Source organism: Mobula birostris, chromosome 29 (genome assembly GCF_030028105.1).
Source record: "Mobula birostris isolate sMobBir1 chromosome 29, sMobBir1.hap1, whole genome shotgun sequence".
NCBI lineage: Eukaryota > Metazoa > Chordata > Chondrichthyes > Myliobatiformes > Myliobatidae > Mobula > Mobula birostris.
This window is the reverse complement of record NC_092398.1, coordinates 9,574,918-9,593,005: the sequence shown is the minus strand read 5'-3', so window position 1 is coordinate 9,593,005 and position 18,088 is coordinate 9,574,918. Positions and strand designations below refer to the sequence as shown.

General features: G+C 45.0%; 1 protein-coding gene across 1 annotated transcript; it reads right to left on the bottom strand.

Annotated features, from left to right (window-relative positions):
* Positions 1–6,655: 6,655 nt before the first annotated feature.
* On the bottom strand, positions 6,656–12,072 carry atp5if1b (ATP synthase inhibitory factor subunit 1b). The gene is made up of 3 exons (XM_072246197.1): positions 11,919–12,072; positions 11,490–11,602; positions 6,656–6,922 (listed from the first exon to the last, which is right to left on the bottom strand). Exons 1-3 carry the CDS (start codon positions 11,988–11,990, stop codon positions 6,772–6,774), a joined length of 336 nt encoding a protein of 111 aa, XP_072102298.1. The 5' UTR covers positions 11,991–12,072; the 3' UTR covers positions 6,656–6,771.
* Positions 12,073–18,088: the final 6,016 nt, after the last annotated feature.

Here is an 18,088-nt window from a genome sequence, read left to right as displayed (position 1 = left end):
ACTCGGTGAGACCCGGCTTGCAGGAGAGGGCGAACTTTGAGAAAGGGGCGTGGGACACACGTTGTTTTGGAGTGGAAGAGGGAATCAAGACCGACTTGAGGTTGGGGTTGGATTTGCCGTGAAGAGGGAAATCACTGGCAAGCCTGCTGGACCTCCAAAGGGTGTGAATGACCGGCTCGTGACCATGAAATTCCCCACCCCCCCGTCATGTAGTAGGAAGCATGTCAGCATCATCAGCGCTTACCCCCCGCCCCAATCATGAACAACCCAGATGATGGCAAGGACAAGTTCTATGAATAACTGCACTCAGGTATTGCCCTTGTTCCCAAAATGGACAAAGCAGGATCTCCCAGTGGCCACACATTTTAATTCCATGTCCCATTTCCATTCTGATATGTCTGTCCACGGCCTCCTCTACTGTAAAGATGAAGCCACACTCAGGTTGGAGGACAACACCTTGTATTCCGTCTGGGTAGCCTCCAACCTGATGGCATGAACATTGACTTCTCAAACTTCCGCTAATGCTCCACCTCCCCCTCGTACCCCATCCGTTATTTATTTTTATACACACATTCTTTTTCTCTCTTTCCTTTTTCTCCCTCTGTCCCTCTCACTATACCCCTTGCCCATCCTCTGGGCTTTTCCCCCCTCCCCCTTGTCTTTCTCCCTGGGCCTCCTGTCCCATGATCCTCTCATATCCCTTTTGCCAATCACCTGTCCAGCTCTTGGCTCCATCCCTCCCCCTCCTGCCTTCTTCTGTCGTTTCGGATCTCCCCCTCCCCCTCCCACTTTCAAATCTCTTACTAGTTCTTCATTCAGTTAGTCCTGACGAGGGGTCTCAGCCCGAAACATCAACTGTACCTCTTCCTAGAGATGCTGCCTGACCTGCTGCGTTCACCAGCAACTTTTGTGTGTGTTGCTTGAATTTCCAGCATCTGCAGAATTCCTCGTGTTTGAAGCTTATCATCCTTGGTGACTTCAACGCAAGAAAAGCCTCTGACAGCACCTCCTGGGATGGGGTCATTGGGAAATATGATTCTGGCCGCTGCAAAAGCCTTCTTCTATTCCTGTTGCGTGCCAAACATGAATTGTTGATCACCATCACCGTCGTCCGCCTTCCCACCCGTAACAGAACTTAGTGGATGCATCCCCACTCTAAGCACTGGCACCTAATTGACTGCGTCATTGTCAGGAAGAGAGGCAGGCAGGATGTTAGTCTGATAAAATCTACTTGTGGTCCTGAGTGCGGGACAGACCACCGTCTCATCGTCTCTAAACCGAACATCCACATCCAGCACTAGCGACACCCACGAAGGAAGAAAGCCAGAAGGCACCTGAACGTCTCCAAGATGAAAAGCAGCGGCCATAAAGCGGTCTTTTGACAACGCTCTGGCAGACTGCTTAAAATCCACCCCTCCGGACAATCAGAATGCGGAAAGTGTTTGGAGAGCGGATTCTCAACTCTGCTGCAGAGATTCTGGGGCCTGCTACCAGAAAGAAAGGACTCATTAGATGAAAACTATGTCGGCATCAAACAACTGCTGTATGATTAGATTAGATTATGAGGACACGCAGTCCTCTTATTGTCATTTAGTAATGCATGCATTAAGAAATGATACAATATTCCTCCGGTGTGATATCACAGAAACATAGGACAGACCAAGACTGAAAAACTGACAAAAACCAGATAATTATAACATACAGTTACAACAGTGCAAGCAATACTGTAACTTGATGAAGAACAGGCCATGAGCAGGGTAAAAAAAAGTTCAAAGTCTCTCGAAAGTCCCACATCTCACGCAGACGGGAGAAGGAAGAAAACTCTCCCTGCCATGCCCGACCACAGTCCGACTCTGAGTCGTCCGAAAACTTCGAGCTCCGATCAGCCCTCTGACACCGAGTACTGAGCACCATCTCTGCCCAACGCTTCGACCCCAGCCCCAGCCACCAGCAGCAGGCAAAGCTGAGGATTTTGGGGCCTTTCTTCCGGAGATTCTTGATCGCACAGTAGCAGCGGCAGCGAACCAGGCATTTCAGAAGTTTCTCCAGATATTCTTCCGTGCTTCTCACAGCTGTCTCCATCAAATCAGAATTGTGCACGTTACCCTATTTAACAAATACGATACCATTTCACCGGAGAGCCTGCGTGCGCTGTGTCGCGCCGCCTTCTTCTCCTCCCGCCTCTTAAAAATATCATCTCCACAGAGCTTTCCTCACTGACCCTAAGTCCATCTCAAAAAAAGGATGCCTTCAATAACATACAAAGATCTGTGCAACACAAACTACTCCAGATGCTGGATTCCTGTCTGAGCAATAAGGCTGACGAGCTCCAGTCCTATGCAGGTAGGTATGATTTAAAGAACTTCTACACTGTACTAAAGGAAGTCTATGGCCCCACATCATCAGGATCTTCCCCTCTCCTTAGTGCTGATGGGAGCACACTGACCACGGATAAAGAGAAAATTCTTCATAGGTGGGCTGAGCACTTTAACTGCGTTCTGGACCGTCCTTTGACGAAGCCGTTGATTACCTGTACGAAGTTGCTGTCAATGAAGCAATGGATGTTCTGCCGAACCAGAAAGAGATACGTCAGCTCTCTAGCGGCAAAGCACCTGGGTCAGACGCAATACCAGCTGAGGCCCACAAGGAGGGTGGTACAGTGCCAACAGAAAAGCTCCATCAGCTCTTCCAACTCTTGTGGCAACAAGAGACGATTCCACAGGAATTTAAAGACGTCATTCGCTTGTGTAAATGAAAGGGAAACTGACAGTCCCGCGACAATTATGAGGGAATATTCTTACAGTCTATCGCAGTCAAGGTCTTTGCTGGGCTTCCTCTCAACTCTCTCACATCACACTTTGACTGGGGACTCCTAACAGGGAGCCAGTGTGAATTCTGGAAAGACTGCAGAACTATCAACCTGGTGTTAGTGCAAGGCAGCTGCAAGAGCAGATCTTTTGGTTTCTTGGCTCGTTTTGAACAGAGCATTTGATTTACACTGATGCATCACTGGGAATAGGCAACAACTCTTTTCAAAGTCCATTGTCCCACACCACACATGAGATAATAAAACTTCTGCCACAAATTCTTTGCCATTTGAATTAGGTGCAGAAGTAGGCTACTTCAATTCTTGAGTTTGCTCTGTCATTCAAGATTATGGTTGATCTAATTCAGGAGTGGCAAACCTATGGCACGTGCAAAAATTTTGTTGACTTGTGGCATGCATTGTTGCCCCTTGAGTCTTTAAACCTCACCCAATAAAAAGATACCCATTGACTATATTTACTGTCAAATAAAGCAGCTAATGATTGTTTTGAAAACCCAAAGCAGAGAGATGTTTTCATGGGAAATATGAAAATGATTCCAGGTTTGAACAGCTTGTCATATGAAGAGTGTTTGATGGCTCTGGGCCTGTATTCACTAGAGTTCAGGTGGATGGTTTCAGAATTGAAACCTATTGAATATTGAAAGGCCTTGATAGAATGAATGTGGAGAGGATGCTTCCTATGTCAAGGACCAGAGGACACAGCCTCCAAATAGAGTGGTGTCCCTTTTAGAACGGAGATGAGGATGAATTTCTTTAGCCAGAGAGCAGTGAATCTGTGGAATTTGCTGCCACAGGTGGCTGTGGAAGGCAAGTCTTTACATATATTTAAGGCAGAGGTTGATAGATTCTTGATTGATCAGGGCATGAAAGGAAACAGGGAAAAAGCTGGAGACTGGGGCTGAGAGGAAGAATAGATCAGCCATGATGAAATGGTAGAGCAGAATTGATGGGTCAAATGGCCAAATTCTGCTCCTATATCTTATGGTCTTATGGGAAACATCTCACAGTGGCTTGATACCAGTGGGGGTTCACAGCCTTTTTGAATTCCATGGACCTATATCATTAACTGAGGGGTCCATGAACTCCAGGTTGGGAATCCCTGATGGTTGCAAGAACATGGGATGCTGAATGATATGTTTTGAAATTCTGACAGACCTGGTGCACACATCAGTATCTGGATAATAAAAGGTTACAATAACACGACTATTTAGAAATATTATTTTTCAATTCTTTTAAAAAGCTTAATAATAAATTTTGAACAGATTTTCTAAAGTGCTTCATTTATTACAGTCTCATTAGTAATTTACTAATTAATGATATTCTCCACTCAAAATTATCATGGTTTTAAAATAGTAATAGGCATCCATTAGTCTCGTGAGACCATGGATTTGGGCCTTGGAAGGTTTCCAGGGCACTGGCCTGGGCAAGGTTGTATGGAAGACCGGCAGTTTTTAAAAGGCTATCATCAATTTGGGCACGTGTTCTTCATCTCCTGTTCTCAATATTTATTGTTTATTTAGTATTATTTTTCTTTCTGTATTTGCACAGTTTTGGATCAAGACCTGAACACAGTGCTGGGAAGTATATGGTCATGCACCTTGGGAGAAGAAATAAAAGTGTAGACTACTTTCAAAATGGAGAGAAAATTCAAAAATCTGATGTGCGAAGGGACTTGGGAATACTCATGCAGGATTCCATGAAGGTTACTTTGCAGATTGGGTCAGTTGTGGGGAAGGCAAATACGACATTAGCATTCATTTCAAGAGGACTGGAATATAACAGGATGTAATGTTGAGGCTTCATAAGGCACTGGTGAGGTCTCACTTGGAGCATCCTGAGCAGTTTTGAACTATCTAAGAAAGGATGTGCTGACATTGGAGGGAGTTCAAAGGAGGTTCACAAAAATGATTCAGGGATTGAAAGGCTCATCATTTGAGGTGTGTTTGCTGGATCTGGACCTGTACTCACATAAATTGAGAAGAATTAAGGATATCTCATTGAAACCTACCAAATATTGAAAGGCCTGGATAAAGTGGATGTGGAAAGGATGTATCAAATGGTGGGGGAGTCCAAGACCAGAGGACTTGGCCTCAGAATAGAGGGACATCCATTTAAAAAGATGAATAGGAATTTCTTTAGTCACAGAGTGGTGAATCTGTGGAAATTATTGCCATAGGTGGCCGTGGGGGCCAAGTCATTGAGTATATTGAAGCCAGCAGCTGATATTCTCGATCAGTCAGGGCGTGAGGGTCATGGGGAGAAGGCAGAAGATTGGGGCTGGGAGGGAAATGGATTAGCTGTGATGAAATGGTGGAGTAGACTCAAATGGCCTAATTCCACTCCTATAATTTATGGTCTTATCACTGGGTCAAAATTTGCTCTTTCCGTAAATCATTGCACATGGATCTTCAACACAAGGCTCTAATGCTGTCCTTACCAGCCAAGCCCACAGTCCAAGTCTGAGGAGTATATCCTGCAAAACTATCAATACTAAAGTTTTAATTAAGACTCATTTAATTAAACCTGAACAGTCAGTACATTTCAATATTGCTGTCCCTCTCGAAGGTGAGAGTTTGCTGCCAATTCTCAAGTCAGAGAAACTCTCAATAAAAGCGACACTGCAGTCTGTAACATTGAAACAGAGCTGTTGGTCTCCTCTCACTGTGGAAGGGGCGACACATCTCTCTCAAGACATGTCAAAAGTGCTGGGTTATGGACTGCAGTTTTTGATGGACGTAGATCATAGTCTCTTCGGGGGCTTTGCTATTGTCTGCATGATGGGTGGTGCTTCCTGCTGGACCAAATTGGGGGTGAGAGTTAATACTTTGCTGTTTGTGTGTGGGAGGGGGGCTTTCAGGTTCTAATGGTTTTCGCTCATTCATTCTGTACCTTATAGCCTACAGTATAAGGGACTACTTTATGTTTTAGTTACATGTCATTGAATGCGCTACTAGGCACGTATTAATCTGTACGTGTGTGCAGAGTTTGGATTCTGCCAGTAAAGAACCATGAAACTTAGCTCCCGTCTCCAGCGTTTTTATTAATAGCATTATTGTGTAACCAGGCCACATACACAACACATTCTTTACTACTTCCTTGTTTTGTGGATGTCTGCAAAGAGCAGGAATTTCAGGTTGTACACTACAGTGGAACCACTGAACTATGTGAAAAACCATACATCAGCTTTCCTTTTGGTACAGCTATATATTTCTGTAACAGCACCATACACAGATGGAGTTGATTATCTTTTACCAGCAAAGGCCATACCCATAGTCACATGGACTAAGCAACCATTAATTCCAGAAATACTAATAAATGATCTTACCAGAGGGGACGAGAGAGGGTAGACCATGGTGTCTTCCCCACAGGTCAGCAACAATTTCTACTAGTGAAACCTGGTATATGAGAAAAGATCCCCTTGAATAAAAAGATATGGAAAACCACAGATGGGTCTTTTTCCAACCAGTACGTGCTTGAGGCCAAAATAAATTTGCACACAGAATGGGGGAAATGCATTTGTTACTGTATGTAAATCATGTTCAAGCAAGCAAAAATACATTCCCTTTCCACTGCTGCCTGAAAGCAGCTTGTACATTTTCTCCGTGACAGCATGGGTTTCCAGCTGGTAGGTTAATTGGTCAATGTAAATTGTCCTGTGACTCAGATAAATCGGTGGGGGAGATCGCTGGGCCACGTGGCTCAAAAGGGCCAGGGGGCATATTCTGCATCTCAAAAAAAATTTATGAATTTGCAGTGATCAAGGCTTTTGATTTTATATACAGGGAAAAAAATCAGCAAGCTCATGTTCCATACAAGACCAAAGTACAATTTATTCAGATGGCATCTTTATTGATATGTAGTTGGTACAGCCAAACATGATTACATAAAGATTAATTGACCCCTCCCATGATCGATGTATGGATAACCAAACAATATTAGAACATCTAGTCATCTATGTCATTAAGCCTCAGTTTCTTGATCTTGCTCTTGTGACGTTTAACCTCATCCTGCAAGCGTTGGATCTCACGTTCGTGGTGTTGAATCTCCTCCAGATGATGCTTCCTCAGATTTTCAATCTGATCTCTTTCCTTTTCCCTGAAAAATAACATTGAGTCAGCCTTCATCACATGGGGACATGTCTTAACACCAAAACACACTGGAATAGAGACCATCATAAAACCAGTCTGCTCAACTGGTCTTACATACATAGTCTATTGTTTCAGATTTTATAGCAAATCCATAGGAAAGTTAATCTACACAGGTCTGACACAGAGAATGGTAGGGCACTGAGGAGTGCTGCAGAACAGAAGTATCTGGGAACTCAGGTCCATAATTCACTGAAAGTGGTGTCACAGGTAGACAGGGTCATAAATAAACCTCTTGGTACATTTGCCTTCATAAATCCAGTCAAGCTTATTGTCATTTAAGTATATACATTTATATAACATAGTCATACTTTATTGATCCTGGGGGAAATTGGTTTTCATTACAGTTGCACATAAATAATAAATAGTAATAGAACCATAAATAGTTAAATAGTGATATGTAATTTATGCCAGTAAATTATGAAATAAGTCCAGGACCAGCCTATTGGCTCAGGGTGTCTGACCCTCCAAGGGAGGAGTTGTAAAGTTTGATGGTCACAGGCAGGAATGACTTCCTATGACGCTCTGTGCTGCATCTCGGTGGAATGAGATATAGTATATAATAGACATATATAATCATATAAATGTATTTGAATACAGGTACATTGAAGTTGCACAAGACATTGGTGAGGTCCAATTTGGAGTATTTGCGCAGTTTTGGTTACCTACTTACAGGAAAGATGTCATTAAGGCTGAATGAGTACAGAGAAAATTTACAATGGTGTTGCTATGTCAGGAGGACCTGAATTATATGGAAAGATTGAATCATTTAAGACTATATTCCTTAGAAGGCATTTCATTTTAGCAGTTTTCTGCAAAAGCAGTGTGCCCTGTTCAACTTTGGAAAGCTGTTAGCCAATTAGGATGGTGGGATCTGGAGAAAGTTCTAGACAGCAGCGCAGAGAAAGTCTTGTGATGGACGGTAGTGCGGTTTGGGGTCTTTTGGCGGGAGCCGTGGAGCGGGACAAAAGGGAAGATGCTGCTGAATAGTCCCCATTGTAAGAAGTGCTTTGTGCAGATGAATAGCTCCAAAGCGTAAGGGCAATACAAAAGACAGATGGATTTCAAGGGGAGTTTGAAATTGTGGTGGGGGCTTTCACAGAGACCAAGTGCAGTGCACAAGAAATATACCCCGAATACAGAGTCTTGGAAAGGACTAGCTCCAATGGCTACGTGCACATTGGACTGGTTTAACTGTAATGGGCCCAACTATTTTCTTTTTCCCCAATACTTGTTTGATATTAGCCAAAATTAGTAAATATACTTTCTTTATAATTTAATGCGGTATCCAAGTTGTTATTTCTTGCCAACTGATACTTGTATGGGCAGTATTTACACAGCATGTTCAAATCGAGGTTTCTTTAATTGGATCATGATGTTCCTGTTTGGTTGAACCCCAACTCTTACCCACCCTAAATATCTATAGTTTATAAAAGGTGGTCTTCTCATCGCTGAGTCACATGGCTGTAAGCAGAGGACCCAGCCAGCCAAGTTTGCATACAAGCCCAGTGAGGGGGTTACAGGGGGTATACAAAATTATGAGGGGTAATTTTGCCACTGAAGTTGAATAGGACAACTAGAGGTCATGGGTTAAGGGTGAATGGTGAAAAGTTTAAGGGAAACATGACAGGAAATTTCTTCACTGAAAGGGTGGTGGGAGTGTGGAATGAGCTGCCAGCTTGCACATGAAATTAAGAGAAGTTTGGATAAGTGCATGGATGACAGAGGTAAGGAGGACTATGGCCCTGGTGCAGTTCGATGAGAAAAGGCAGGGACAAAATAGGCCAAAGAGCCTGTTTTGTGCTGTACTTTTCTATGTTTATCATACCTAAACTGACAGTACAGCAGCAATATTACTCAAATTGCATTATTAAAAATGTAGATGGTGACTAAGCCAAAAGAGAAATATTTCAATGAGGTAAAAATTTGAAGCATTGTTTAACACTGAGGCCAAAATTACCCACAGGGATGCAGATAAAATTATTGAGGAACATACCTATTGCATAAATTGAGAATAAGTACATTTATAATAGAGAATGCAAATACATCTTGGTTTCAGTACAAGGGTGGGATAGCATGGTAGATGTTCGGAACAGAAAGGAAAGGGCACCAGGAATTCAAAGAACAAGATCATGAGACACAGGAGCAGAATTAGACCATTTGGCCCATTGAGTCTACTCTACCATTCAATCATGACTGATTTAATTTCCCCCTCAACTCTATTCTCCTACCTTCTACCTACAAGCTTTGTCACCCTTACCTGTCAACCTCCACTTTAAATCTACCCAATGACTTGGCTGCCATTGCTGAATTCCAGAGATTCACCACTCTGGCTAAAGAAATTCCTCCTCATATCTGTTCTAAAGGGATGTCTCCTGGGCTTAGACTCTCAATATTGCAAACATGACCTCATCCACTCTATCTAGGCCTTTCAATGTTGGATAGATTTCAATGAGACCCCCCCTCATTCTCCTAAACGCTCCTCATACATTAACCCCATCGTTGCTGGGATCAATCTTGCAACCTTTCTTTGGACCCTCTCCAAACCCAGCACATCAGTTCTGAGATAAGGGGCCAAAAACCGCCTATAATAGTTGAAATGTGGTCTGACCAATGTCTTAAAGCCTCGGCATTACATTCTTGTTTTTATTTTCTAGTCCTCTGGAAATGAATACTGGTGTTGCATTTGCCTTCCTTGCTACTGATGCAACCTGAGTTAACTTTTAGGGAATCTGCACTTTGACCACACACTTCCTGACACTGTATTCCATCTGCCGCTTCTCTACTCATTCTTCGAACCTGTCGAAGTCCTTCTGCAGCCTCTCTGCTTCCTCAGCACTACCTGCCCCTCCACCCATCTTTGTATCATCCACAAACACGCCATAAATTCTGCCACCCAGATCAGGAATGCCCATCAAAGTTGCTGGTGAACGCAGCAGGCCAGGCAGCATCTCTAGGAAGAGGTACAGTCGACGTTTCAGGCAGAGACCCTTCATCAGGACTAACCGAAGTCCTGACCAAGGGTCTCAGCCTAAAACGTCGACTGTACCTCTTCCTAGAGATGCTGCCTGGCCTGCTGTGTTCACCAGCAACCTTGATGTGTGTTGCTTGAATTTCCAGCATCTGCAGAATTCCTATTGTTCAGGAATGCCCTGTTGGCAGTCCCAATAAGGGTTAAATCCTGATTTTTAAAAAAAATTTAAATGCAAGGAAAGCCAAGCTTGATTAGGTGCAGAGGAAGAATGACCAAGGACGACACTAGTAATTACCCAAACCATTCAATGATCAGTGAAAGTACAGTTTTCCCTTTCTCATAGTACAAAATCTGTAATGAGTTTGTATGTCTTCCCCCGTAACTGTGTGGGTTTCTTCCGGGTGCTCCGGTTTCCTCCCACAGTCCAAAGATGTACCTGTTGATAGGTTAATTGGTCACTGTAAATTGTCCTGTGATTAGGATTAAACTAGGCAGCGCGGCTCGAAGGGCCAAAAGGGCCTATTCTGCACTGTATCCCAATAAACAGCATTTATAAAGCAAGTTAGAATGGCCAGGCTTACAACAATTTCACTGCACGAAAACACACCAAACCACCTTTCAGAAAAAAACATATTTCAAAGTTCATTTTACCCATAGACACCTGTATAATGAATGCGAAAACAAAACCTCTTTGGACCATCAATATAAAAACCCATACTCAATGACTTAGACACACCTTCTTCCCTTCCACCAGATGTCCATGAACACTACTTCATTACAGTTTCTTTTGGTACTATTTTATAATTTATAGCAATTTTATATTTTTGCACTGAGCACTTTAAAGCCTCAGCATTACATTCCTGCTTTGATATTCTAGTCCTCTGGAAATGGATGCTGACATTACATTTGCTTCCTTATCACCAACTCAACCTGCAAGTTAACCTTTAGGGAATCCTGCACATTTCAAGTCTAAGAACCTGAGTCAGAATCAGGTTCAACATCGCTGCCATATGTCGTAAAGTTTGTGTATTTGTGGCAGTAGGACAATGCAATAAACACATAACTAAAAAAAACTGAATTACAGCAAGTACATATATTGAATAGTTACATTTACTGCAAAAATAAAAAAGTAGTGAGGCAGTGTTCATGGGTTTAATGTCCATTCAGAAATTGGATGGTAGAGGAGAAGCTGTTCCTGAATCATTCAGTGAGAGTCTTTAGGCTCCTGTACCTCCTCCTTGATTGTAACCATGAGAAGGCATATTCAAGGTGATGGGAGTCCTTAATGATGGATGACAACAAAATTGACTGTACAGAATTAGTCAAAGATCATCACAAGCAATGTTTACACCACTTACGGACAACTAAATTACCTGCTGTAGAGTTTATAAATTTCAGGTAATTGCTTCTTTCAACTCAAGGGCTCCTAATTTGTTACTCGAATTAAAAACTTAACCATTAAATACTCAATTATACCATAACAACCAGTCAGAAGGGCCCAAATATAGACAAGAGCCCGTGAACAAGATTGCAAAAGACTTACTTGAAATACTTCTCTTCTAAAGCAGCTTGTCTGGTACCAAAAGCACCTCCCGCTTCTCTAATGGTTCCTCCACCACCACCACCCTTGCCGGCTCCTTTTCCCAGTTCTCCCAGCTAAATAAAAATAACACAATTACACATTAATGACGCGTCCCCTCGCCCCTCTGAGTGCACTTTGATTTTTCAAGTCACCCCTCCCTCAAACAACATTCCCCCGCCCCACCCTTTCAGGCCGACCGTCCCCACCGCCGCTGTCCTCTCGCCTACTACCCTCCCCTTCAGGCCGACCCTTCCCCACCACCCCTGCCGTCCTCTCACCCACTACCCTGGCCTTCACGCCGCTTCACCCTCTCCCACGCCAGGTGATTGCGTTACGACAAGGGAGGTGAGCCAGGGCTCCTGCCCCGGCCTTGGAGCCCCCCGCGGTTACCTGGCTGCTGTCGCCGTAGTTCCGCAGCTGCCGACCCAGCGCCATCCGCCCCGACAGCAACAAACGCGCCATGACTGATGCCCTTGCGGCGTCCGAGTGTCGGGCCAGGTGACCACCGGCGTACCAATAAGGGCAGGAGCGCGCAGTGCTTGCCGGAAGATTCTGTCTGGCCAGGGCATGTCCCGCCCCTCCGACTAACCCTCTTAAGCCACGCCCCGCCACTCCTCATTTGCCTAGCCTGATTAAGCCACGCCCCGCCACCCGGCCCGGCCTCGTTAAGCCCCGCCCCTCCTCATTTGCCTAGCCTGATTAAGCCGCGCCCCGCCACCCGGCTCGGCCTCGTTAAGCCCCGCCCCTCCTCATTTGCCTAGCCTGATTAAGCCACGCCCCGCCACCCGGCCCGGCCTCGTTAAGCCTCGCCCCTCCTCATTTGCCTAGCCTGATTAAACCACGCCTCTTCGCCAGATAATTCGAATTTTATCATAGTTTCATTCCACCTTTTCTGGCATCTTGATCACCTGTAATAACCCCATGGATCTTCAGCAGGAGATTCCCAATCTTGGAATCGGATATGGTTTATTATTGTCACAATTACATACTACAGTGAAAAACTTGCCTTGCACCCTGTCCATAACAGATCCATTGATTATTTATTGAGATACAGCGCGTAACAGGCCCTTCGGGCCCTTTGAGGCCCGCAACCCCGATTTAACCCTAGCCTAATCACGGGACCATTTATAGTCATAGTCATACTTTATTAATCCCCGGGGGGGGAATTGGTTTTCGTTACTGTTGCTCCATAAATAATAAATAGTAATAGAACCATAAACAGTTAAATAGTAATATGTAAATTATGCCAGTAAATTATGACCAGCCTATTGGCTCAGGCTGTCTGACCCTCCAAGGGACGAGTTGTAAAGTTTGATGGCCACAGGCAGGAATGACTTCCTATGACGCTCTGTGCTGCATCTCAGTGGAATGAGTCTCTGGCTGAATGTACTCCTGTGCCCACCCAGTATATTATGTAGTGGATGGGAGACATTGACCAAGATGGCATGCAACTTAGACAGCATCCTCTTTTCAGACACCACTGTCAGAGAGTCCAGTTCCATCCTCACAACATCACTGGCCTTACGAATGAGTTTGTTTTATACTGACCAATCACACTACTTACCGCAGTGCAATGAGGTAAGACAATAACATAATGCAGAAAATGTTGAAGGAAATCAGCAGAATGCAGAATAAAGTGCAGCAGGTACAGAGAAAGTGCAGTGCAGTTGGATAACAAGGTAGCAAGATCATAGCAAGGTAGATTGTGAGGTCAGGAGCCCATCTTACTGTACTGGGGAACCATTCTGTAGTCTTATAACAGAGGGGTAGTAGCTGGCTATGAGCCTGGTGGTACACACTTGTGGGGCTTTTGTATTTTCTGCCCAAAGGAAGAGTGGAGAAGAGAGAATATCTTGCATGGAGTCCATGGAGGGGAGGTTGGTTCCCATGTTACGCTGGGCTGTGTCCACAGCTCTCTGTGGTTGCTTGTAGTCTTGGGCAGAGCAGATGCCACAACATGCCGCGTTGCGTCCACAATAATCTGTCTGGCTCTCTTTCCCAATTAAAGCTGTTCACACTTCAACAGATATTAATCGAGGTTTCAATCCCTGTACTCCCACGGGTGATGTTCAGTGGAATGGGTTCTTCCAGCAGAGGGGTGATTGCTCCAAGTTCCAGCATCTGCAGTTCCTTGTATCCACATTAATCAAACTCTTGACCATCATAGACACAAGAGATTCTGCAGATGCCAGGCATCCAGAGTAATACACATGAGCTGCTGGAGGAACTCAGCAGGTCAGGCAGCATCAATGAAGAGGAATAAAGAGGTGAGGTTTCAGGGCAAGATCCTTCAATTCAAGTTTAATGGTCATTCAACCATGCATGAATACCTGTGAATACAGCCAAACGAGACAGTGTTACTCTGGCTCCAAGGTGCAAAATACAGTACCAACAGTCACACATGGCACAAAACATGTATAGCACATGCAAGATAGCAAGCACATAAAGGTATCAGTAAGATGCAGCCATGTAAAAAAAATAGTCCAGACCTGAGCCACGAATGCCGCAGAAATCTGCAGTTGACCACAATACAGCATGCCTTCTGCTGAGTCAACACTGAGGGGCAGCACCATCTCCAGCCTGGATGCCATGCCACTCCCCGCCCTGGTGGAGCGCACCGGCTCTGACGCTGCTCTCTTGGCGGCTGTAAACAGGTGACACCGCAGCTTGGGGCCCAGTCCTCACACACGACCAAGGCCACGCAACTCCCCTGCCTTCCACCGCTGCTATCTGCCAATAAATCAGTGAATCAAACTTCCACATTAACAATGTCAAAAAGAGCCTTGCAATCACAATTAAAGTGACCAAGACAGTCACTCTCTATTAGAGTGTATGCCTCTTCCAATGCAGTCAGCAGCACGAGACGCATCTCCTTCAGTTTCTCCACCAATGAGCAGCTCGCTGATGGGGTAGTACTTTAAGTTCTTAATATCTAGCAGGATCTTGCAATCATAAAAAAAAGTTTAAAAATGACAATAGCACTGTTAGAGTGTTTGGGGGGGGGGCAAATAACCTTAACCACCAACCTACAGATCTGAATATGGACTGTAGATTAAATTTAAAATGCAACTCTGAACAATGGGTTCCTAAAACTGTGAATCACAGTTAATGGGAAGGCCAGACAATGCTGATTAAAATGCGTTTTGGTGTTCGTAGTGTGTGGGCACGAAGCGGGGGGTGTGAAGGTTGTGTGTAGTTCAAAGGAAAGCATTGTGGATGGATTGTAAATATGGAATTGTCCTTTGATCTTTAGCACATAAAATGTTGTGTAGTGTTGGGTGAGGCAGACCTTCTTCCTCCGAACGGGTCTCCATCTGATGCCTGCTGTATCTAATTTTGTTGAATACGGAGACTGCTTCATATCTACCAGTACTTCTCTCCGGTGACTTTGTTCACATGAGAACAGCACCTTTCATTGATCCCCGTAAAAGCCACCGCAATTGAACGCGTCGCCATCTTACCTGATGAGGGGTCTCGGCCTGAAACATCAACTCTTTATTTCTCTCCGTAGATATTTTGGATCATAAGCTTTGATCTATCAAACATTTTTATGCAAGATTCCCATGTAGGGCCCTTGCACGTGCATGAAGTCACAGAGCCATACGGAACAGAAAGAGGCCTTTCCGTCTACCTGGTCCATGCCGACCGAGCTTTTGCCTGCATTTAGCCCATTTACCTTTTATCTTACAGATATTCATCGAGTTTGACACCTTTCAAACCCATGATATCAACACTCAGAAAGAGAAGGGGAGAATTTTGCAAGGACAGAGTCAGTGATGGACAATTGGGGTTCCGTTCCCACCACTGTCAGTAAAGAGTTTGTACGTACTCCCTGTGACCGCGTGGGCTTCCCCTTGGTACTCTGGTGTCCTCTCGTATTCCAAAGGCGCACTGCTAGGGCTAGTGAGTTGTGAGCATGCTGCATTGGCGTCAGAAATGTGACACTGCTTGTGGGCTGCCCAGTACAATCCTCGCTGATTTAATTCGATGCAAACAACGCACTTCACTTCAATGTTTCGATTTATTTGTGACAAGTAATAATAATCTTTCTCTTTTCACCTATCACCTGCCTACTTGTATTAGACTCGCCCTCCCTCTCCCCCACACGTCGCCTTATTCTGGCTTCTGCCTCTATCCTTTCCATGTTCTGATAAAGAGTCTGAGCCCAAAACGTCAAGTGTTTGTTGCCCTCCACAGATGATGCCTGACTTGCTGAGTTCCTCCAGCATTTTGTGTGTGTTGCTCAATATGTTTTGCCACTTTCGGAATCCGGGTCTGTGAAAGCTGTTGTTGCGGTGTCATCCACGCACAGCGCCATCAAGTGGCTGTAACAAGTATTGCCAGAATACTAAACACGAAGTTCTGGGTCAGGAGACACACATAAAAGTTGCTGGTGAACACAGCAGGCCAGGCAGCATCTCTAGCAAGAGGTACAGTCGACGTTTCAGGCCAAGACCCTTCGTCAGGACTAACTGAAGGAAGAGTTAGTAAGAGATTTGAAAGTGGGAGGGGGAGGGGGAGATCTGAAATGATAGGAGAAAACAGGAGGGGGAGGGATGGAGCCAAGAGCTGGACAGGTGATTGGCAAAAGGGATATGAGACGATCATGGGACAGGAGGCCCAGGGAGAAAAAAATGGGGAGGGGAGAAGCCCAGAGGATGGGCAAGGGGTATAATGAGAGGGACAGAGGGAGAAAAAGGAGAGAGAGAAAAAGAATGTGTGTATATAAATAAATAACGGATGGGGTATGAGGGGGACGTGGGGCATTAACAGATGGGGTATGAGGGGGACGTGGGGCATTAACAGAAGTTTGAGAAGTCAGCGTTCATGCCATCAGGTTGGAGGCTACCCAGACGGAATACAAGGTGTTGTTCCTCCAACCTGAGTGTGGCTTCATCTTTACAGTAGAGGAGGCCGTGGATAGACATATCAGAATGGAAATGGGACATGGAATTAAAATGTGTGGCCACTGGAAGATCCTGATTTCTCTGGCGGACAGAGCGTAGGTGTTCAGCGAAACGATCTCCCAGTCTGCGTTGGGTCTCGCCAATATATAGAAGGCCACATCGGGAGCACTGGACGCAGTATATCACCCCAGCCAACTCACAGGTGAAGGGTCGCCTCATCTGGAAGGACTATCTGGGGCCCTGAATGGCGGTGAGGGAGGAAGTGTAAGGGCATGTGTAGCACTTGTTCCGCTTACAAGGATAAGTGCCGGGAGGGAGATTGGTGGGGAGGGATGGGGGGGACGAATGAACAAGGGAGACGCGTAGGGAGCGATCCCTGCGGAAAGCGGAGAGAGGGGGTGGAGGGAAAGATGTGCTTAGTGGTGGGATCCCGTTGGCGGTGGGTCAGGAGTGCCAGGTCAGCTGATCCACTACGTTTACAGCCAATGGATCTTACTTGAAGTTAACTTGAAGTGCAGTTTAACTGCCGATATTAAAAATACTAACGCACGCATAGATATTGTAAGCATTCAATAGAAGAGACTTTCAGTTTTATCATGCCCTTTTGAAATGTTACCACCATAAGCAGGAACAGGGAAATGTGTATCTAAAATTTTTCGGTTTATGGAAAGCAAGTTCATTGAGTAGACCACAAAGCCCTCGGTTAATGGTGGGGGTCCATGGCATCAAAAGGGTTGGGAATTCCTGGAGCAGACTCACAGAAAGAGGCTAGGTCAACTCATCAGCTGCTGCAGTGGTCAGCATCGTGCTATTAGAGCGCCAGCTGTAGGATAGGGAATTGAATTCCCAGCGCTGTCTGTAAGGAGTTTGTACGTTCCTCCCCAATACCGCGTGGGGTTCCTCTGATTCCCAAGAAGTATGGGTTAGGGTTGGTAAGCTCTGGGTTGCTATGTTGTGGTGGCACCTGCGGGTTACCCTGGCACGATCATCACTGATACGATTTGATGCAGGCAAAACATTTCACCGTATGTTCCAAAGTCCAAAGTAAGTTTATTATCAAAGTAACAGATACAACCCCTAGGCTCATTTTCTTGCGGGCATACTCAATAAATCCATCATAGAATAACAACCATAACATAACAACAGAAGACCACACTAACCTGGGTGTTCAATCAGAGCGCAAGAGACAACAAACTGTGCAAGTACAAAAAGGAAGAAATATTAATAATAAATAAATAAATAAGCAACCAGTATCAAAAACATGAGATGAAGAACAGCTTTTCTGCCTCTGGCTGCTCGCCCTCCCTCTTGAGAATCTTCTGCAGCAGCTCTGAGACATCCTGGATGAGTGACAAATAAAGCTGTTCCCCTCCTTTCTGTTCACCTCTCTACCCCTCAATCTACAGTTCCCTATAGCCTCTTCAGTCTTGAGGTGAAGTGTCTGATTTTAGTATTATTTGGGGAATGTCCCCTTCTCCTTCACCATTCCCCCATTCCTATTTTCCTCTCTCACCTTAGCTGCCCACCACCTCCCTCTGCTGTTCCTCTTCCTTCCCTTTCTTCCATGGTCTTAGGCCTTAAGACATAGGAGCAGAATTAGGCCATTCAGCCCTTTGAGTCTGCTCTGCCATTCCAACATGGCTGCTCCTGGAT

What these genes read in the sequence shown, in the direction of transcription:
- atp5if1b (XM_072246197.1), bottom strand. Translation starts at nt 11,990, where the DNA reads ATGGCGCGTTTGTTGCTGTCGGGGCGGATGGCGCTGGGTCGGCAGCTG. An exon ending in ACTACGGCGACAGCAGCCAG is followed by an intron (nt 11,603 to 11,918) that starts GTAACCGCGGGG and finishes ATTTTTATTTAG; the next exon opens with CTGGGAGAACTGGGAAAAGG. An exon ending in TTAGAAGAGAAGTATTTCAA is followed by an intron (nt 6,923 to 11,489) that starts GTAAGTCTTTTG and finishes GTTATTTTTCAG; the next exon opens with GGAAAAGGAAAGAGATCAGA.